Source organism: Arachis stenosperma, chromosome 10, assembly GCF_014773155.1.
Source record: "Arachis stenosperma cultivar V10309 chromosome 10, arast.V10309.gnm1.PFL2, whole genome shotgun sequence".
Taxonomy (NCBI): domain Eukaryota; kingdom Viridiplantae; phylum Streptophyta; class Magnoliopsida; order Fabales; family Fabaceae; genus Arachis; species Arachis stenosperma.
Window position 1 is genome coordinate 132,278,663 of NC_080386.1, and position 21,104 is coordinate 132,299,766.

The 21,104-nt window shown below is 33.8% G+C and overlaps 3 protein-coding genes across 4 annotated transcripts; 1 reads left to right on the forward strand and 2 right to left on the reverse strand.

Moving 5' to 3' along the window:
* Positions 1 to 3,964: 3,964 nt before the first annotated feature.
* LOC130955965 (uncharacterized) lies at positions 3,965 to 6,280 on the reverse strand. Of its 2 annotated transcripts, none has more exons than XM_057882979.1 (3): positions 6,133 to 6,280; positions 4,360 to 4,561; positions 3,965 to 4,275 (listed from the first exon to the last, which is right to left on the reverse strand). In XM_057882979.1, the coding sequence occupies exons 2-3, from the start codon at positions 4,546 to 4,548 to the stop codon at positions 4,180 to 4,182; spliced, it is 285 nt and encodes a 94-aa protein (XP_057738962.1). In that variant the 5' UTR covers positions 4,549 to 4,561; positions 6,133 to 6,280; the 3' UTR covers positions 3,965 to 4,179. The 2 variants fall into 2 exon arrangements, with proteins under 2 accessions (XP_057738962.1, XP_057738963.1); XM_057882980.1 differs by having other exon boundaries at positions 4,360 to 4,549; positions 6,133 to 6,241.
* Positions 6,281 to 6,867: 587 nt separating this feature from the next.
* LOC130955787 (putative DEAD-box ATP-dependent RNA helicase 29) lies at positions 6,868 to 11,845 on the reverse strand. Its single transcript, XM_057882754.1, has 10 exons — positions 10,259 to 11,845; positions 10,123 to 10,180; positions 9,777 to 9,881; positions 9,579 to 9,627; positions 9,109 to 9,182; positions 8,896 to 8,948; positions 8,515 to 8,596; positions 8,340 to 8,396; positions 8,099 to 8,237; positions 6,868 to 7,409 (listed from the first exon to the last, which is right to left on the reverse strand). The coding sequence occupies exons 1-10, from the start codon at positions 11,767 to 11,769 to the stop codon at positions 7,201 to 7,203; spliced, it is 2,337 nt and encodes a 778-aa protein (XP_057738737.1). The 5' UTR covers positions 11,770 to 11,845; the 3' UTR covers positions 6,868 to 7,200.
* A 432-nt stretch (positions 11,846 to 12,277) lies between these two features.
* On the forward strand, positions 12,278 to 21,051 carry LOC130956460 (uncharacterized). Its single transcript, XM_057883507.1, has 12 exons — positions 12,278 to 12,395; positions 12,764 to 12,862; positions 13,396 to 13,536; positions 14,333 to 15,208; positions 15,447 to 15,534; positions 15,627 to 15,700; positions 16,746 to 17,769; positions 17,857 to 18,152; positions 18,924 to 19,030; positions 19,831 to 19,981; positions 20,385 to 20,537; positions 20,762 to 21,051. The coding sequence occupies exons 1-12, from the start codon at positions 12,357 to 12,359 to the stop codon at positions 20,873 to 20,875; spliced, it is 3,162 nt and encodes a 1,053-aa protein (XP_057739490.1). The 5' UTR covers positions 12,278 to 12,356; the 3' UTR covers positions 20,876 to 21,051.
* Positions 21,052 to 21,104: the final 53 nt, after the last annotated feature.

Consider the following 21,104-nt stretch of genomic DNA (forward strand, 5'->3'; position numbering starts at 1 on the left):
GGCCAACATACTATTTTTTTTAATAGAAAAAAAAAAACTACTACAACTGCTACATGGGTATCAAATATCAATCAGACATCATTCGTTACAGGAACATAAAAACCACCATTTCCTTTTTCTTCATGCACGGTGTTTATAGTTTTTTTCAAAATAACAACTATGTCAAAATTAGACACCAATATTGTTTTATATTTTAAAATATAGAATATATATTAAAAATAAATTATATAATATATATATTCATATATAAATATATGATGACTAATTTTAGTGACTAATTTTTATGTGTACATAGTATTCTTGCCTAAACAAATGGTGTTATATTTCGATACTACTTAACATACATCTTAAACTATATGTAACTAAAACGCTTTAGCTGAGTATATTTATGGGTCTGAAAGTAACATAAATCGTCTTAAATAATAAGTAATTAGAATGCCTTAGCATTGAATGAATGAACATTCACGTGGATTTTGCATTCTTTTTTTTTTGTACATTTAAATGTATATATCTTTTCTTTATTATTATTATTATTATTAGAGTATTTATCCAAATTGATCCTTAAGTAATTTTAAAATGAACGTTTTAGTCTCCAACTAAAATTAATCACTCCATTAGTCTTTAACATTTTCTAGCATTAGATCAATTGATCTTTTTTTTCTCATCTTCGTTAACCACTAACGAAAAGAGGTGATGTATCGCGTGACTGTAATGAGTTAGCCGTTAAATTCCACGTGTTTCAGTAGGATAAATTGGTCCCTGGACAGATTAATACAAAACCCTGCGTTTTGGAGTAGGAACGATGTCGTTTCGTGAGAGGAAGAGGATATCTAAATTTAAGCATCTCTTTGTCTTCCTTCCACCAAAATGAAATTACTCTGAATTCCCTCTCTTCTCCCAAATTTTACTAAGAAAGCCACTATCACGTCAACCTGTAGCCCTCCAACCACTTCTGTTGACATTGTCGACACTAGGATTTGAACGAGTTAGAGTAATTGCAGAAAAAAGTATTGTGAATGTATCGCTCACCACTGCCACTGGTCGCGGGCAGAATCACTGCTAACACTGCTGTCACCACTGCCGACATGAACTTCCACAACTTTCTCCGGTTGCCATTGTTAACAACTATAGCCTTCAATAATTTAGGATTTTGGCAAGAGGAAGAAGAAGAATTTGATTTCACACGTCGTTTCATAGCTATCTACAGTTTTTTATTATCGTTTTTGTACAATCCAACTCAGAGATCATTTTGTCTGTTTTTTCACGTGTCACTTACCATCTGTGTCATTAACTCAACGTGATACGTTGAATTTTGTCATTAGGCTTTAAGAGACTAATATAACGAAAGGATCAATTTGTTTGACGCCAAAAAAATGTTGAAGATTAACAGAATGATTAATTTTAATTGAGAAATGGGGACTAAAATATCTACTTTAGAATTTCTTAGGAACCAATTTGAATAAATACTCTTATTATTATTATTATTATTATTATAAGTGCACCGTTAAAAAAGAATATAATGAATTTATCTTTTGATATCAAAAAGGAAAAATACACGTTTAAGTTGTTAAAAAAAGTACAAACATATATTTTACTTTTATGTGGGTGGAATAAATGGAAGTTATTGTGCAATGAAAAAGTATAGAAAACCAAGTGCCTAACGAGTTAAGTGAACGATTCAATTAATTATAATTATTAATAATTAATTTTAAATTTTTAAATTCAAAATTTAAAAAATTTTAAACTGATTAAATAAACCTAATTAAAACTTATAAAAATTTTTCTCTTCTCTTTTAAGTATCAATCGTCTCCCTTTCAGCCCATGAGTTAATCTCCTTAGCTATTTCACCGTTGTTTGTGAAATCAAGTGAAATCAAAGTGGACTTGTAAGTATTTTCCAAAATTTGTGAGAAGGAAGGCTTCAGAGACAGGCTTTTGTCAACCCAAACAAACACCATTAGCGTAAGAGTGGAGAGGTCCGCCGCTCGAAGAACAGTCGACAAGCACGGAAGACAAGAGCTGAGTTGCCACGGAGTTGAGATCGTTGATGGATTCTGATTGGAGAGGAACGAGAGGAGTTCGTCGCAAACCGGACCTTTGGACCCGGCGGCAACAATGCCAAGAAGGAGTTTGATGCACAAAGGCGAATAGGCAACGTTCTTGTAACCGCCGTTTCCTTTGAAGAGTAGTAAGTGATTTGCAAGAACCTAAAGAATCTTCATCATAATTGCGTTCTCAGACACCGGATCAGTTTTCTCAAGTCGGCAATCTGTGATGGCGGTAACAATGGCTTCTATGGCTTTTCTGGCACCGGGAGTCCTTTCATGGAACACCTCGAATTTGAAGATTTTGAAGATGGAAGAGAGAGGAATTCTTTAAAAACTATGAAATTCTTAAAAAAATAAAAATATTTACATCTGCAATACAAAAACATTCAAAAAATATATAAAAAAACATCCATTTAGTATGAAAAAGAAACATTTTGATATTTAGCAGAAAAAACATCTATATATATTAACTTATTTATTTATGATTTAAAATATTAATTATTAAATGTTTCATCACATTCAAATTAGGAGTTCAGTATCATTGCAACGTGAATCACGGAAACTAATTCAATTAGCTTTCGTCTCTTCACCCTCCTTCCCTCTCCAAATGCCTAAAACATGATAAATCAAAAAATAGATTCAAAACCATCAAATTTACAAAGAAAAGAAACATCCTAACCTAGTATAAACACCATCCACGTAGAGATTTTAGATTCACCCAGAGACATTTAACTGATACCTTCTTGGTTCGCTAGCATTGTTATTGTGCAATTAAGTGCATTAGTAATTTACTAGACACATTAAGATATAACGTAGTGAGCCAAATGCATTAATTTATGTTATATTAGATTGCGTTTGTTTATAGAGGCAGGATACTGAGACAAGGATACAGAAACACAAAATTGTGTTTGACAGAGGGAACATGGACAGAGACAATATATCCAGAGACACTGAATTAGTGTATTTTATGTCCATTCTGACAGGAAGGACACAGAAACACTAACAAGAGACAACTTAAAATTAGATTTTCATAATTTGTTCTTATTTATCATCAAACAGAATACAACAATACAAAATTTTATGTCTCTATCCATCAATATTTTGTCCCGTTCTCAGAAACAAAGCAGCCCTAAAGACTTGTTTGGGTGAGCTTTTAAGAATTTTTTTTAAATTATTTTTTTTAAAGATCTTATGAAAAAATAAAAATAATTTTATGTTTAGATATCTCATGTAAAAAGATATTTTTATCTATCAATTATATTTGAGTATAACAATATAAAAATATTTTTTATTTATTTATTATATAAAAAATATTTTTTTAAAAAAATCTTTTAAAAAAATATAAATTATAGTTTCTTAAAAAAGATGTTTTTTTTATTTTTCTAATGCTTTTCTTTTTCTATTAGAAAATTGTCAAACACGTTAAAAATAAAAAGAAATATTTTTTCATTAAAAATATATCTTTTTTTATCAAAATAATGACATATAAACAAGTACTAAAAATAGGGTAATCATAAAAGACAGTAATATTAAACAAATAAATGGTACAAAAATATTTCTCTTTTACATGGTGAAACAAATCAAAGATATTATGCAAATCAGTATATTACTATACATATTGATTAAGCCGTTGACGTAGTGAACCAAACGCATTAGTTTATATTATACTGAAAATAGTAATCATAAAAATATAAACATTAAACAAATAAATGGTTTTCGTGTGAAAATAACTTCAACTCACAAATTCAATGGGCTCTCATATATTTATCAGGTCCTTTGATAATGAAAATGGAAAGGCAGAATGACGCAAAAATAATCTATGACCAAACATAGCTCTTCTATATAGACTAGATAAGCATATTAATCTCCTCTCTTATTTAATAGATGTGTGTATATTGAATAAAAACAAAGATAAAAATAGACAAAATGATAAATAGTAAATACCTTATTTAGAACAATAAATTTATATAAAATGGTAATTCAGAAGAAAAGATAAAGCTGTGCAATTGTATTATCCTTTGTATTATCCTCTACTATTTATTGAGATTAAATTTCAAGAGAGTGTAATTAAATATCTGGAATATGTTACCACATGACTCAGTCAGAACATACTGGATTAAAAGCAACAAAACTAATCTTGTACGATTGTCTGAAGAGGCAGAGAGCTTTCAACTTCTTTGGTAGCATCAGAGTTCCTTTCCGCAACAACCTTGGATAAGCCAAACATCTGAAACCAAGAACCGCGCTTTATCAAGAAATGTCAAAGAAAGAAGACGAAATGAATCATTATCGAGAAAGTTAAGGAACAAACCTTCTGAACTGTTTTCTGAAAGCAAGTTTTGTGTTCTTCCATCGAAGCATGAACAAACTCGTCAATGTGATCCTTCACATCCTGCAAGAATGTTGCTTCTTCGTTCTTCTTCTTTCGACATGACGTAGCCGCTGGTGCAGTTGCAACTGATGATGAATGTGTTTCGGGTTGGCTTTTCTGTGTGTCCATGCTTTACAAAGAGCTGTAACAAGTCAGACCATGAACTCAGTGATCATCAAACCAATTTCTTTGAACCTTATTATTAACATAGATCATACTGCTATCACAATTAACCAAAATCATATACTGCCAAAATCATTTTGAAATTTGATTTGTTATCGAGACGGCAAAAAAATCACTTTTAAAGTTGCTCAAGATGATCAAATTGATAATAGCAATAAACCAATCATCACTAATCATTTTTCAAGAAAAATAAAGAAGAAAAACAAGGCAAAGAAATAGAACAAACGCATCTACATTCAAAACTAGCCTTGAAAATCAGTACACAAATGTCAACTATATTATCTCAGCAACATGAATCAATATTTACTTCCCAAAATATGAAAATATTAACTTTTCACAATGCTAAACAAGAACTTTTCATATTTAAAAGTGTATGTGTAATAAATAAAGCAGCCAATGGTGCATGATTTCAAGTTGCATAACTAAACTTATGGTCAAGATGCAAGAGCGATATATTCAAGATAATTATTTGAGAATACATCAGAATTTGTAGGAAAACAGAGAACAGATTTGAACCTGGAGTTTGACTGTCTTAACCTAATAAACACATGGTGAATCATGCATGGTTTCAAGTTGTATAGCTCATTGTATGTTCAAGAGAACACTTGATAATAAAAAAAGAATCTGATAACAATAATCTTGAAAGCTATGTGCACAGCCTCACAAAAGAGCACACAGCATGATTTTGAGTTTCAAGTCGCATAGCCATAATTATATCAGCAGTGAACATGGAAACAAACACGCGAAAATGAGTCTCACAAAATGTGACTCGACCATCTTGCCCTTGAATGAGCAGCTCAAATCTGCTAGGAAAATATACCAATAATTTGAACAAGTATTTCCCCATCAACAAACAAATGTATCCCAAGACAAAATCAAAACTTAAAGAACTTCACCAAATCGAGCGCAACACCACCATCAAGCCACCAACTCATTCATGAGTCAACTTCAAATAAAGTGCTTAGTTAATCATAATATTTCTGCCTCCCTCAAATAAAACAATCCTCCTTTTTATTTCTTACCCTTGCCTTTCGACTCATTTATCTAATAAGAGGATATTACTGCACCAAACAGAACCAAACCAGCTAGCTAATAATATAGAACATTAGAACTACCCCCTCTAGAGCAAAAACAACTGCTATGCTTTTTTTTTTTAATAATAATAAATTAGAAATGATCAATGAAAAGAAATTGCAGATGTAATTTTCTCAGCAGCCAAATCCAAGACAACAAAAGGTTGCGTATCAACTTAGTCATGAAAACTATAAACTTCTCATCAACCTATTGAACCCTAAACTTTTAATACCCAATTCAAATCAAGGTCATTAACAAATACGCAGCAATCATATGATACGAGCATCAATAATAATCGGAACACGATGACCTAATTTCAGTGAAAGAAAACAATTCCAGATTCAAAGCGTAGAAATCGTTTTTGAAATATGCAGTTCAAACTTCAAACAAAAGTATTCCCAATCACGCAGCTTATGAAGCTACGAATCAGACTAAAAAAGAAAAAAAAAATAATACCTTAATCAGAGAGAGCACTCTTGCTACCAGTTACCACAACTTCAGAAAATACCCGAGAGAACCACCGAACCAGTCTGGTGTTTTCATATTTATCTAACTGCCCAAAAAAATTTGAATATTGTAGACTCAGGTACAATTATGGTTTATTTATTTATTTTTTAATTAGAAGTGAGATTCGAACCCCACACTTCTATTCTAAGAAAGAAAAATTACGTTATTTTTTTTTCCGATTAAAACGGATTAATCTTTGACCTGTTGGGTTAGGAGATATCGTGGGAAAAAAAATAATAATTAAAAATTATTAAAAGATAAATTAATTAAATATATTAAATTATTTAATAATTTTTAATTATTAATTTTATGTAAAAATAACTGTTCACCTTTTAATATACTGTTAATAATTTAATATAAATAAATTTTATACGTGGAACTAGTTATATAGTGTCGGACGAATTTAATTTTGATAGTTTTATACATTCATCAACCATAATTAGTAAATTTTTAAAAAATAAATTTAAAAATTAATTACTTTTATTAATTTATCAATAAATATATAAGTAAAATTATTTTGTAGACAATGCATAAAAATTAAATTTTTATTAAATAAGTAAATAATTATTTTTCACACATAAATTGATATATTTAAAAACATTTATAATTAATTATTATATCGACAAAATAAATTATTTTATACTATTAGTGAAATAAAATTAAATTCTTTATAAACAAAGAGAATGAAAAGGGAAAACATACATGTAGATCAAAATTGAAGAGGATACAAAGGTACAAACTACAATTTATGTATTTAAAAATAAAAAACTAAAACACAATTCACTTATCACAACATTTGTGTTAAGACATTTTTCTCTTCATTGCTAGCTTTTACAACTAACACTCTCCTTTGCCTCATACCCCAAACAAGAAAAAGGAACCATTTGCAGAAAAAGGCACCGTTTATTGCAGAATTTGACGCCAATCCTCTTGCTTTCAGTTTGATGTTCATTGCGGAATTTTGACGCCAATCCTCTTGTCTTCAATTCTCTTAATTCCCAGGGCCTCAAGCTGCATCTATTTAGCTCTTCTTTTCTTTCCATTTTTACCAAACTTTTTACCTTTTGCTGACTTGCTCTTCAAATGCGAAATCCTGTCGGCCTTTTTCTGCCTCTCCTTTCGAATTTGATCAAATTCTTTGATCTCTGAACGAACATGAGAATTGGGCATTGATTGCTGCCTCTTACTGCCACCTTTGAAATTCCTACCTCTTCCTCTGTAAGATCCTGCATTTTAAAACACGACATAATCGATGTCAATTCAGAAGAAGGCTTCAACAATTTACTTCAATCTTTATACATTACCACATGCAAAATTGTTTACTAGCACAACTTAAGGAATGCAACAATTTTAAAATTGACAGACCTAAGATTTTGTTCAAATGGAGATCTAAAGAACTTCAATAAAACTATAAAGAAGACTGCAATCTAGACTGCTAATTAGTGGTGTTAGTAGTAGCTTAGGACAAAACAACTTGGGATCATTGTTGTGTTCTTGTTTCTCTTCTTCAATGCTCTTGCAGCAGTAAGTTAAATAAATTGTTGTCTATGAAAAATGATTATCAATCAGTCTAGCGACTATAACAAATATTATTGTATAATAAAAATCAATTAAAATGTATAATAAACATCAACCATATTGTAACATGAAAAGCTAAGCGAACTTGCTGATGTAAAATATCAAACACTGGATCCTTGTAAGAATTTATTGCTTTGACATTTTCCAATGGCACCTTATAAGTTTCACCATATTCTAAGGAAGCTAAAAACATATTCAAGAGAACTTTACACATGCAACAATAATTCTACATTGGAAAACAAGATAGAGAACATTAGCAGACTCCACTTATAAACAATAAATACTCACTAAATATTAAAATTTAAAGGGAGAAGCAAATTAGGCATATATTTATTACCTTTAAAACTTGTGGATTCTTGAGCATCACCATCATTATTTGTCCCCTTAAGAGATACCTTAGTGTGTGAGCGCTCTTTCCACTTCTTATATATGCCTGTCTTGGTGGCCTTTGTTTTTGCACCACTCTCTGTCTTTATCTATATCAAAAAAGGAAACATGAATGTAACATCTAAATCCACAGGAAGGTACATGAAAGAATTTCATCTTGTATATAAATATAAATTAATATAAAATTGTACCTTTCCATTTGCTGCAACACGGTCACCATTATTTAACTTGATGTACTTTTTACTCCTCTGACAACAAAGGGTTTATGTGAATGCCAAGTTTTGTACAAAATGAACATAAATTCAACAACGATGGTTCTCTATTTTTTCCCCCTAAAAAGATTCAATCATAACTGCTCAGCATTACCTTATCCCAGTGATATACAGATCTTTGTTTCTGAATGCCAGTACTATCATCTGCAACCAGATCTAAAACAGCAGAATCCAATCTGAAATATTATTAAATATAATTAGAATCAAACAAGAAAAATTAAAACAGACAGAAATGATCAGAGGGTGCAAGTAAAATAACCCATTTTGGTTGTCAATATAATGTACAAGTAAACATATTCAACACCAAATGACAAACACAATCAACCAAGATTGACATTTTTAACTAATGATTATTGTTAGGTCCTCTGAACTCATGATTTACAGCAGGGTCAAGCAATATTTTGGTTCTCATCTTACCCTCTATAATACTCACATCCAACAAGGAACCGTTACTGATCAATCAAGCAAATATTACCTGTTCGCGGCAAATTCTTCATTAGCTTTCACAGAAAGGCCAGCCTCCATGTGCTGAGAATGATAGCAAGACGCAAAGTATCAGTAGGCAAATTGTTAATAGTTTCAAAAGCATAATCATCACACATTAAGAAAATATAGCACTAGCATATGCCTATATCATATAATTTGGTAATCCAGATCCAGATAAACAACACTAGTAATAGAAACTTACTTGATTTTTAGGTACTGAACTTATATAGTATTCCTCATCCACGAAACACTGTTGCTTTCTCTTAGAACCAGATGCTGCTTAAACCAACGGAAAACATAGTAAAAAGTTAATCAATTGTCACTTCCTAGTCTTCTTTTGTGAAAATTCAAAAAGCATACTCCTTTTTTTTAAATACAAATTCAAAAAGATTCATGAAAATAACATATAAACTACCCCGCACACAATTTCTATATTCAAGAGCTCAGTAAATTATTCCATCTTTAATCATAAAAAATGAATTAAGAGGCAGTCATTTTCTAGATAACAAAAGAACTAGGCAAGCATATTGAATGCTTTGTAATATCAGAAGCCACAATTTGTAAACAAGATGTCACCGTGAAGAGGATAATTTCACCTATAATACAATAACAAACTCAACGGAGGTCTAATGACTATATAAAAGAGAGAGAGAGAGAGAGAGGGGGGGGTACCTTTTCTCCCTTTTTCTGTGGAAGGAATATCTTCTGGTTGAATTTCCTCCTGCAAGAGGCAAAAATACATGTATCCTCAAGCATTGGAAAAGAAAATGCAGAAATAAAATTAGCACATCAGTTAGAAGAAATATTTAGCCAGTTATCAGGAAATGAGATTAGAATGTCCACATCTAAATTACAGCAATAGCCACATACCTTTTCTATAGTACTTTTAGACTGCTGTTCATGAACCAAATTTATAATATTCTCATGAATGGCTCTCTTCCTTTTCATCACATCAACCCATTGACCGGAAGGACCCTGCAATTATGCGTCATTTACAATGTCAAGGTAATATGGTAAGACAACTAGCTAATGATGAAAGCCAGAAAATCACAAAGATATTATTCCTAGTGGCTTGCTAGGGGCAGGCATTGTAAACTCATACATGATATATCATGGAACATGATTGATCGTTAACATGGATATCAATATGTGTGAGATGACACTAACAACCATGAAACAACACACCAAAAATTAAGTTAACGGAAACACAAACTACCTGTACATGCTTTGATTTAGCTGCTTCCCCTTCAGCTTCCAAGATAGTCTGCTTTGGCCTGAAAATTACACGATCTAGTTAACTTATGATAAAATGATCAAGCCATTAGACAATTTGTATATAATCTTATACTCACCTAAACTTTTTCAAATGCTCTGAAAATGCAAGGGCCATTAACTCCCCAGTTTCCAATACATTCTTGAACATCGGATGCAGACCCTCACGTGGCAAATCCTTTACTCTTCGAATAGACTCCTTGGATGGTAAGGGCTTCGTCTTCATATATAAACGGAATGCATTGTTACAGGTTCTCTGCAATGACTCCAATTCTGCATTAGTATCAATAATTTCCCTAACTCTATCTGAAACAAGGTCAAGGACTGTTTGAGGGAATCGGCCATAAACAGTTTCTCCATTTGCCATTGCCTGTTCAATTTTCGACATTACTCCAGTCATATTCTGCAAGACCTCTTCTTCGGTGGGAGCAGCTTTTATCGGCTTCGACAGAAACAAATGAAGATCCAATAGGTAAGCCATATCCTCCGATGTCACGAAGGAATAAGCAGTGCCGGTACGGCCAGCCCTTGCAGCCCTTCCAACACGATGAACAAATATCTTAGGCTTTGGAGGGAAGTCCCAATTGATAACATTATCAAGCAAAGGAATATCAATGCCACGAGCTGCAACATCCGTCACAATCAACAGCATCGTCTTCCTCGACCTAAACCTTGATACATGTATTTTTCGGGCATCTTGATCCATGTCACCATAACACACAGATGGTTCAATCCCTTCTTCTCTAAACAGTATATTCAAAAACTCAACATGGTGTTTTGTGGATACAAAAATCAATGTCTGCTGATCCGAACCAATCCTTTCCCTAACCAAATACAACAATGCAGCATACTTCTCTTCCTGTCTCAAAGTAAAAAACACAGTCTTCAAATCAGGGCTAATTTTAGTCTCCAAATCAAGCCTCACAAGCTGAGGATCTCGCAGGCCGGCCTTCGCAAACTCGGCGAGCGCGCTGGGCATAGTAGCGCTAAATAATAGCGTCTGGCGATTCTCGCCGAGCTGCGAAAGAATCTGGTGCAACTGCTCAGCAAAACCCATCCCAAACAAACAATCAGCCTCATCAAAAACAACATACTCAACGGTACGCAACGACATGTCATCTACCTCAGACAAATGGTGCATAAGCCTACCAGGTGTGGCAATTATAATGTCAGGGCTCTGAGCCAGTTCCTCAAACTGGCTCTCCATGCTGTCACCGCCAACTAACAAACTAACCCTAAGATCAGTGAAGTGACCAAGCTCTTTGGTGAATTTTAGGGTTTGAAGAGCCAAGTCCCTTGTAGGGGACAATATGAGGGCTCTAACACCGGACTGAGGGACATGCTGGTTGAGGCGGTGGAGCATTGGGACAAGAAACGCTGCCGTTTTGCCGGAACCAGTGCGGGCCATGGCGACGACGTCGTGGCCGGAGAGGATGAGAGGCATCGTCTTCCTTTGAATTGGAGTGGGGACTTTGTAGCCTTTGCGTTTGATTGCTTTGAATACATTGGGATTTAGATTCAGAGATTCGAAGCCCCCTGTTGATTTTGACTTCTTCTTCTGCTTCTCTATTCTCTTCTTCTCTCCTCCCATTTTTTCTTCTCACTTCTTCTACACCCTACCAGCTGCCGACGGCGGCGTTTGTTCTCTTTGGTTCTTGTATAGGGTTTAAGTTAACTAACCTAACATATGGTACCTGACGTCATAAAAAATGGGGAATTTATTTTAATTATAAGTTATTCACTTATTCTAAATATAAATTAAATAAAAGAAAAAATACATATTTAATTATTAGTTAATCGGTAGTTAATGACTTACAAAAACTAAAGCTCTGAGCAGGTCGCTGTGGCAGTGAAGAAGCAAGGTTGGTGGTGGGTGACTGGGTGGATGTTCTGCGACGGAGAGGTGAGTGACGCGGTAGTAGTTCGCCGGAGCTTTATTTTTTGGTCACGGTTTGGCCGGAGCTTATGGCGGCGAAAATGTGGATTCAATAGGAAGTGGGCTAAAGGCCCAATACTTTAAGGCCCAACGCGATATTAACGAAGACCAAAGAAAAAACAAATTCAGCTTTCACGGGTTTCGCTCTTCCTTTGGCGCCAAATTTTTTATTCTATTCGCGCTCTGCAAAGAAAGAGCGTCTGCATCTTTCACTCACTTTCTTCCAGAATCGAGATTCTTCCATGGCCAGCCTAGGACTTCGTCCTCCTCAATTCTCCGAGGTTTCGCTTCTTCCTTTTCCTCTCTTGCTATTCTGTGATGTCTTCGTTTTTCCTTTTTCGTCTTTTTTCCTATCCGCTTTCTAGCTTTAGTCCGCAATTTTTTTTCTAAAGTGTAATGTTAATTTCTTTTAGCGATTCCTCATATTCGCTTCGATATTTTATCCATGTTTCAATTGGATGCTTTTTTTTGTTTATTTCTCTTTTGCTATTGAATTTTTCTTTTCCTTATGCTTTGTTTAAGAGCTGAATTAGTTGATACATCAACGCTATAAAAGATTTTTTTCCCCGGTTCAAACACTCATTCGGCGATTTATATTTTTTATATCTTCAATTCCAGAGGCTGTGTGTAACACGTAAACATGTTGCAGGATGTTGCTTGGCTTCCATATTGGCTTCAGAATCTTAGAGCTGATGGCTCCAACGAGTTTCTAGAGGATTCTCAGAGTCCTAACAACCAAGAAGTGAAGGTTGAAATTTCTCTTCTAGTTACTGTTTATATTTATTTTTGTTTATTGTGTATGTCTAAGGGAACAAGATAGTTTGGTGTGGTGGATTATCGAACCAGTATGCCATTTCCAGTCTTGCTTTGATTTGAAGTTACCGTCCTCTTTTAGGGTTGATGACTGTTTTCAATTTGAATATGCTTCGGTGAGAATTCTCATGCAATATTGTGCATTTATGACCATGGAGGGCTAATAGTTTCGTGGTTAATTTAACCTCTAAGTGTTATGTTTTAGATTTTCGTTCAGTTTTGCAAATTTTGCAAATGTTAGATTGGTTAATTAACTCGGCCTATGTTTACAAAGCTGGTCCACGCCATGAAAAACGAGGAGGGTTGTGTTAGGATTGTGACAACTCAAACTTTGTTCAATCCCAATGCATGGACATGATGCATTGGTGTCTTGATCCATATAGCTGACCCCACTAGTGGAGAAAAGCTTTGTTAAGTTAGATTGGTTGAATTCTTTGTTGATGTCTTCTCTTATTTGAAATGATTTAGGGTCCAAAACCTTCTCCAGAAAATCGTAGTGATGGAAAATGTATTAATGCACTACCTAAGGATGATTGTGGATACAGAAGTTGCCATTTACTTTTATCTGCAGAAGATAGTTCAAATATTAGTTCAGCTCCTCCTGAACATGTAAGTTGTTTTATTTTATCATTTCTCTGTCTTATGCTTTTATATTTTCAACTGATATAAGCATGGTGTAGTCTTCAAATAATTACTTCTTTAAGTGTTTCTGAGATAAATTCTGATCCATAATGTTAGGAAACCACATGACTAGAATGCATAGAAGTAAAGACAAATAAGGAAATCAGCATAGAGAAAATTAAGTAATGGGAGGATGCATATTTGTAACCATCTAGCTATAGTTTGCATTGGTAGAAGGTGCTTGCAGCTATATAGTTTGTGTTAGGGGTGCTGAGGAGGAATCTCGGAAGATTGGAATTGGACTTGGGAGAGTTTCTAGATTCTCATAAATAATAGATTTAAGTTCTCTAGTGGAGTTAACCTTATAATTCATTTTGTGTTTATCTTCTCATGATTTTAACTTTTTAAATATTTTCTAGAAGCTAAGATTAATTGATTCAGCAACAGAGTGCTGCCTATGGATTTGTCACTTTCCCTGATTTCATGGTCGTTTTAAAATTTTCTGATTTCAGTTTCATTTTAGTATTATGAACTTGAAAATATGAAGGACCTGGCAAAAACTATTTCTAGAAGCTCCTATGCTTTCGGACAATGTCGCTCATCTGAGTGATCCATAGGTATCTATGTGATCAGTGACTTACACACAGCAGTTATTTACCATAATTTATCCTTTTCATAAGTGTTTAAATATCTTATTTCCCTACAACTAGCGAAATTCCTATGCTGTTAACACAATTTTAAGACTGGGGTTTTGGTTTTATCTATTTTTACTCCATTGATACAGGTGTTTCACTTTAGTCTGCGCCTTTCTTCAGATGCTGAGTTTTTCCCAACCCAGGATTTGAATGAATTTCATGACGCAGTTTCACCACAGAAAATCTGTTCGTTGCAACCTGTTCAAACATCCATTGATTTTGGACAGAACATGCGTTCTGTTACAGAGCATCTTGCCTATGAACAGAATTTGTTGCCTGCTTCCGTCCCTGAGACTGTGAAAAGGGATGATATGTCGAAATCCCCGACTGATACAAATGATGTTATCAGACAACACAAGGTAAAATCCAACATTAAATGCTTCACAAGTGACTCTATCAGTGATGCAGTTGAACTTTCAGTTGCAGCATCTGAGGTTCTTGCCATACACGATCTAGTAAAGATGGAGTCAGTTTCAGAATTGATGCATACAGAAAATGTACTTGAAGTTGCACTTCGTATGAAGCAGGCACGGCTCGAGGGGTGGGACAATGGCTTCCAATCTTCTAGTGAGGACTCCGACTGCAGTGATTCTCTTTCTGATTTGAATGATTTTGTTATGGAAGAAGCCTATGAAGATATAGGCTTGCTTTCTAGTGTTTCTGTTGAGGAGCATCTTTGCAGTTCAATTAGATCTCAATCAAATGCTGTCCCCCTTGCTGAAAATTATAGCAGATGCAATGCGAAACATAGTGAGAAAGAGCTTACTTCTCATGTAGCCAATGTCGATATGGAGATGGAGAGGCACCAAAAAACTGACTCACCTCTTGATTCTTTATGTTGTGAAAGGGAGATGCATTCTGATGGTCCCGGTTTGGGTTCAACTACTCTCAAACAAGTTGAAAACGGTCTTCCTACATCTCAGCGTTCTGCGGAGAATAATTCCAATGCTTTAGCCCTAAACCAGGTGAACGAGGTCCTCACTTTTTCCTTTCTGCTTCATCTGTTTAGAGGAAATTCCATATTTTAGCCCCATTTATTTAACAAAAATGTACAAGTTTGATGATTAAAGAAAAAGTTATCACACTTATTATTTGGCTAGGTTTCTGAATTTCAGATATTTCTGCCAGAGTACATCTGTACATTGGAGTTACTGTATTTATATCAATGTAGTAACTGTTGCTAGGTTGATTTCTACTTGCTAGACCATTGTTTCGGCTATGGTTGATTTAACTCCATCTATGCCAGAAAATGACGTTGTCTCCTTAGCTGTTGAAACCTCTGGAAATTTCAGTAAGTTTTAATTTTATGTACTTTTTCAGCATTTTGGCTGCCTTTCTCTCTCTGGTTATGGAATCTTATGTAATTTCTGTTAAATTCTTCAGAAAATGAGAACTTGGCAACCTATTTAGCTCCAGAGAGATTTAGAAGCCGATGGTTAGGGGGTTGGACAAATAAGGTACGGTGTTTCTTCAACTTGCCACTTCTTTGGGTCACTAGTTGATGTATTACTGTGGATAATGGTTTGAAAGCTTTCTAAAGAAATAGTTAAATTGTGTGAGTTGTTGGAGTTTTTTCTTTGGACACATCTTACTATAATTCTTTCTGATGAAATATGCAAGGAAATATTTGTTATCCTCAGATTTTACTGTCTAAAATCAGGACGTTGGGTGTAACCGTGTAACAGCTGCTGAAATTTTTTTTAAGATTAGCTATCTATTGCCTTATACTACTTTGGTTCCTAATCAACTGTTTGGGGCTTTGTGGAAATGCTTAGCTTTAACATTTTCCTTCTTCATTAATATTACGATGAAATTTCTGTCTTTTTCCTTTGCTATAGGATCGCCCATTTGGTCCTTTTATACTTGCTTTACATAATTTGTAGTCTCTGTTTGGGTTTCATCAAATTGATAAAAAAATATCTTTTTTTTATTAAAAAAGATCTTTTTTTATTTTTTAATGTGTTTGGCGAATTTCTAATAGTAAAAGTAAAGGCATTAGAAAAATAAAAAAAAAAAACCATCGTTTTTTGAAAAACTACATTTTACATCTTTTTTTTAAAGATCTTTTTTTCTTAAAAAAATATGTTTTTCACATAATAAATTAACCAAAAAGTACTTTTATTTTATTTTACCTAAACATAATTGATAGATAAAAAGATCTTTTTATATGAGATATCCAAACATAAAATCACTCTTACTTTTATAAAAGATCTTCTAAAAAAATATCATTAACAAAGATCTTTTTCAAGACCAAACAAGCCCTTACTCTTGCCACATGGTTTCTTTTCAAACTTTTGACTATACGATTTCGGTTTCTTTTCAAACTTTTTACTATACGATTTCTTCTATTATTGCTATATTATTATCATCATCATTATTTTTTTCCTTCAACAAATTTGCATCCCTTCTTTCATTTTTATATGTTATCATGGCTTGTCAGCAATCTTGATACTCTGTTTTCTTTCTTTGCTGGCTTTGCATTTTCTATGTCCCTCTTGGAAGGAGTCAGAACCATCTTCGTTGAATAATGCTGACCGGATTCCAGAGTTCCACATTAGAGAGACAAGCTTTCTCTCAGAATCTGTAGATATTTTTCCAGATGCAAGTTCTTGCGTTCAGAAACATGATCCCAAGTGTGCAAATGGTTCTCAGCTAAGCATGCATTCTGACGAGGGCATATTGCATTCTCAAAATGTGATCAGATGTTCAAATCTATCATTGATTGATCCTCTTTGTTCGGTTGTTCCGTGTAGCATCTCTGCAGAACATGCCATATCCAGTATTGACAAGGACAAAGAACATAATACTGAAAATTTTGTCACATCCATCTCTGAATTTGTGGTGGACACCTTTCAAAGGATATCAAATAAGAATGCTACATTGGATTGTAGAGATGAGAAAATGACTCCTTCCCTTGGTTTGAAAGATATTCCAATCACTGAGACAGAGGTGGTTAAACAAATGCCTAAGAAATTGACCTGTGTTGAGCATATTGATCGAAAACAGTTAAACCCTCTTATGGATTGTAGTGTGATTCAACCCAACCAAGCTTTCCCCCTGAACTGTAATTTGACTCCTCTTCCCACTAACTATAGTATGAGTGCCGCTGCTGCTGTTTCTCTCGGCACAAGGAAATCTGAGAGTCTCTCTGCATCCAAGAGTGAAGATGGAAATGAAAATGAAGAAAATCATGGATATTTTGTTGATAACAAGGCTAGTGATGGGTTAACGATAAAAACATCAGATGCAAATGGCATTTTAGATGAACAAACACAAGATAGTAGGTCACCTCATATTTTAAATAATAGGACACGCCGCCGTTTGCAGGCACCGAAGACTGTTCTAAATGATGTGAGAACAGACCTTCAGAGTGAACGGAACAACAACTACAACGAGTTACAAGTTGTGTGCAATAAATACGATGGTCAAAATGTTGGAGATAGAAAGAAAGTCCGTTTCTCAGAAAAGGTTGAGGAGCTTGATCAGAAAAGGAAGTTGTCCAAGTCGGAACCTTCATACAAAAGAGGTAGATCTTTAGTTCTAATTGTGTCATGTATCTTTCAGTTCGAAGATTTTTTGTACGTGTTGACTCTTTTTCCCTCCAATGATGTAGGTTCATCAGTTAGAGTAAAGAGGAAACGAGTTTCGAAGTCATCGACTGCTTCTGAGCTTCTTGTGAAACATCCTCTAACAAATTACTGCAGAACGGTTGCCAATGAGTTTATATTCCAAGGTACACAATTCTTACTCACTGGGTTGTCTAGACAAAAAGAAAGGGACATAGAAGCACTCATATGGAATTCCGGTGGGGTGGTGCTTTCGGATATTCCATCTCCTCCAAATTCAAGGGGCAAGAGAAGCTTGACCTTATCTTCCTTGCAGCTTCCTGTTATTCTATGTATGAGAAAGGTTTGTTTCTAGTGATTGACAATCTTATGTTTCTAATACTTATGCATAAATAATCTTCTAATTGGTTATTGATACATTCACTTTATTCTTCCTTTTTATTTATAAATGTCTCGCATGGATTAAACTTCTGGATAAATTAACATATTTAATAATAATAACTGATATGATCACAAGAAACTTTTCAAGATTAAATTTCTATGCCAAAAGCATTATATTTATAACGGATAAAATCATCAATTAATATGATTGAGAAAACGGGAATATGTAAGAAATGGAAAAATCGTCCAATTATAGTTCAGCTCTTGTTGGTGATATTTATTTTCTTTATAATGTTAAGGATTTATTTCAATATCAATTTTGAGCAAGAAGTCTAGTTTTAAGATAACAAGGCTTAGGAATTTCTATTGAAGAGAAGGCAAGATAAGCCGGAAGAACATGGAGAGTAAAGAAATCCTCCAAACAATTTTTTTCCCCTTAAGTTTTTAGTTTATTTATTTATTCTCCAAATGCATAATAAGAAAGAAAGGTAGACATCAGAAGAAAAAGATCACTTCAGTTCTATAATTTTTCTGGCACCAAGAATCGTTGGAAGAAACCATGTTCCACAGATGCTGTGAATAGAATTTGTTGCCAAGCAACTACAGAGACAACATTTGAACTCTAGATGACATGGCTAAAAGAGTCTATTAGTTGTTCACTTTAGATTTAGTTACCTTCCATAATGAATGCACTCTTTATTTCTTTTAACCGAGTATTTGTTCTTTTTCTCAGATGCAAACCACCAAATTCTTGTACGGTTGTGCTGTTGGTGCCTCAATACTGAAAGTTGATTGGCTAACTGATTGTCTTAAATCCAGATCTATTTTACAACCTGAAAAGTAAGTTCTGTTTCTGTTTTTATTGAATTAACCTTTTCTTCTCTTAGAACTTATGTTCGTCGGTCGCTAAATATTGTTATGTCTAGGCATGCCAATATGTAGATACAGAATGTTAAGAAAGTAGGATCAGTCCAACCTTGACAACTTGAATGGTAATTTTGAATTGATTTTGATATGTATTGGAAGTTCTTTTTAAATGTTTCTTTGGCGTTTCCTTGTGGCTATGGTTGTTTTAAGGGAACCTCCATTTCAAAACTGAAAGATTGGATGTATTTAACTATTTATATAAAAAATGGGGAAACGGTTTCACTCTTATATACCACTATAATGGCATTACAAACTAAGGTAGAGGGAAATCAAGGAAAATTATAAGCAAAATCTTTGGTTTGACTATTGAGATGGTATACTAATGCATTGTCTGATGCATGTACCTAATCTCACCTACTGAGACAGATGAGACAAGGCTTGATTATTGTCTTTTTATGTGTAAATATGCAACAATTAGCCACAACCTTAATACATTCTCCGAAAACCCTGTTTTGCTGCCGTCATTGTCATTTAAGTTAGTTTCTTTATATTACGTTTCTATTTGTACCTTGTACATTATTTTACATCGCCTAGGCTGATGCATCTGATAGCTTATTAGCTTTCTATTGATGCTTAGATTCTTTCTGTTTACCTTGTTTCTTCAATCAGTGAAATTGAGAAAATATTCAACCTACTTTGCTGTCATAATGATGTGATATTAAGCATCTCAGACCTTATTCACAGATTTGTAATCGTGGTTGCTTTCCTTTTAGATACATTATTCTTCCAAACCCAAGTGATATGAGGCAGACCAAAACTGGGACAGCAATCCATTACAGAGACCGAAAGCATATTTTTGAAAGAATAGGAATTATGCTTCATGGGAAGCATAGTTTTTGCAACAAATTGGCAAGTGTCATCAAGGTAAGAGTCTTTTTCTTTTCTTTTCTTTTCTTTTCTTTTTCCGTTGTCTATTAACATGTGTTTATGTTTAAACTCTCCCTTTTCCTAATAATCAATGGCTCATTGATTACCATTAAATTTTCATGCTTGTAATTCTAAAAGATATAGTTAGATACTTCATGGTTTGGTACTTGTGCATGCATCTGATTCCTTCAAAGCGGGGATGAAATCATATCTCGTTCTTCAATATACTAGAACGAAGTAACTTGTAGCAAACACCAATGCTGTCATGTCCTTCTTGTCCTAGTTGTTTGCCAAACATACAACATGAACCTTAATGTCACTAACTATGCAAAGTGGATTATCCTGATGGTACTTTAATAAACTTATGGTTTCTCTCTTTTACCGTTTTTGTATGGCTCAGCATGGAGGTGGACAAGTGTTTAAAACTCTTCAACAGTTAGTGCGGAGCATTGATGAAAAGAGGACTTTGGTGGCAGCTATTGTAGCTGAAGATAAAACTACGATATCACGTCATCTGAAGCACTGTGCCTTAGAAGGGGGTATTCCTATTATGGTAAGTACTAAGTACGCATTTTCAAATTTCAGTATCATGGTTGTGTTTATGTGCTGCTTATGTTTTAAATGGTGTTTGCGTAGTGTTCATAGGACTATGTCCATTAATTGGTACTGTCAGTCTATAGTATAATTAAGCTAACTACATTTCTACAAATCATATAATATCAAGTGTGTTTGTGTGTGAAATCAATATCATATAAATAAGTCTGTTTCCTTTTGCAGCCTTATAGTTGGATTGTGAAAAGTTTACATTCAGGAAAGCTACTTCCTTTCACAGAGAAAAACAATGCATTTCCATTGTCATTTGATAGAGTTTCCAATCCTTTCAATGAGTGAAGAAATATGACACATGCTTCTCTGGCAGCTGTTTTTAATACTTAGTGGCCCAAATTATATAGTATATACTCTTTTTTGCTTGATAATAATTGTCCACTTCAACAAATTTTTTAAAATAATTTATTATGTCCATATAATGGCACAAACTCCTCATGTCATGTATACTTTTTTTTATTTTGGTGATTATGGAAAGAATATCATGTATAATGTAATTGTATAAAGTAGAAAT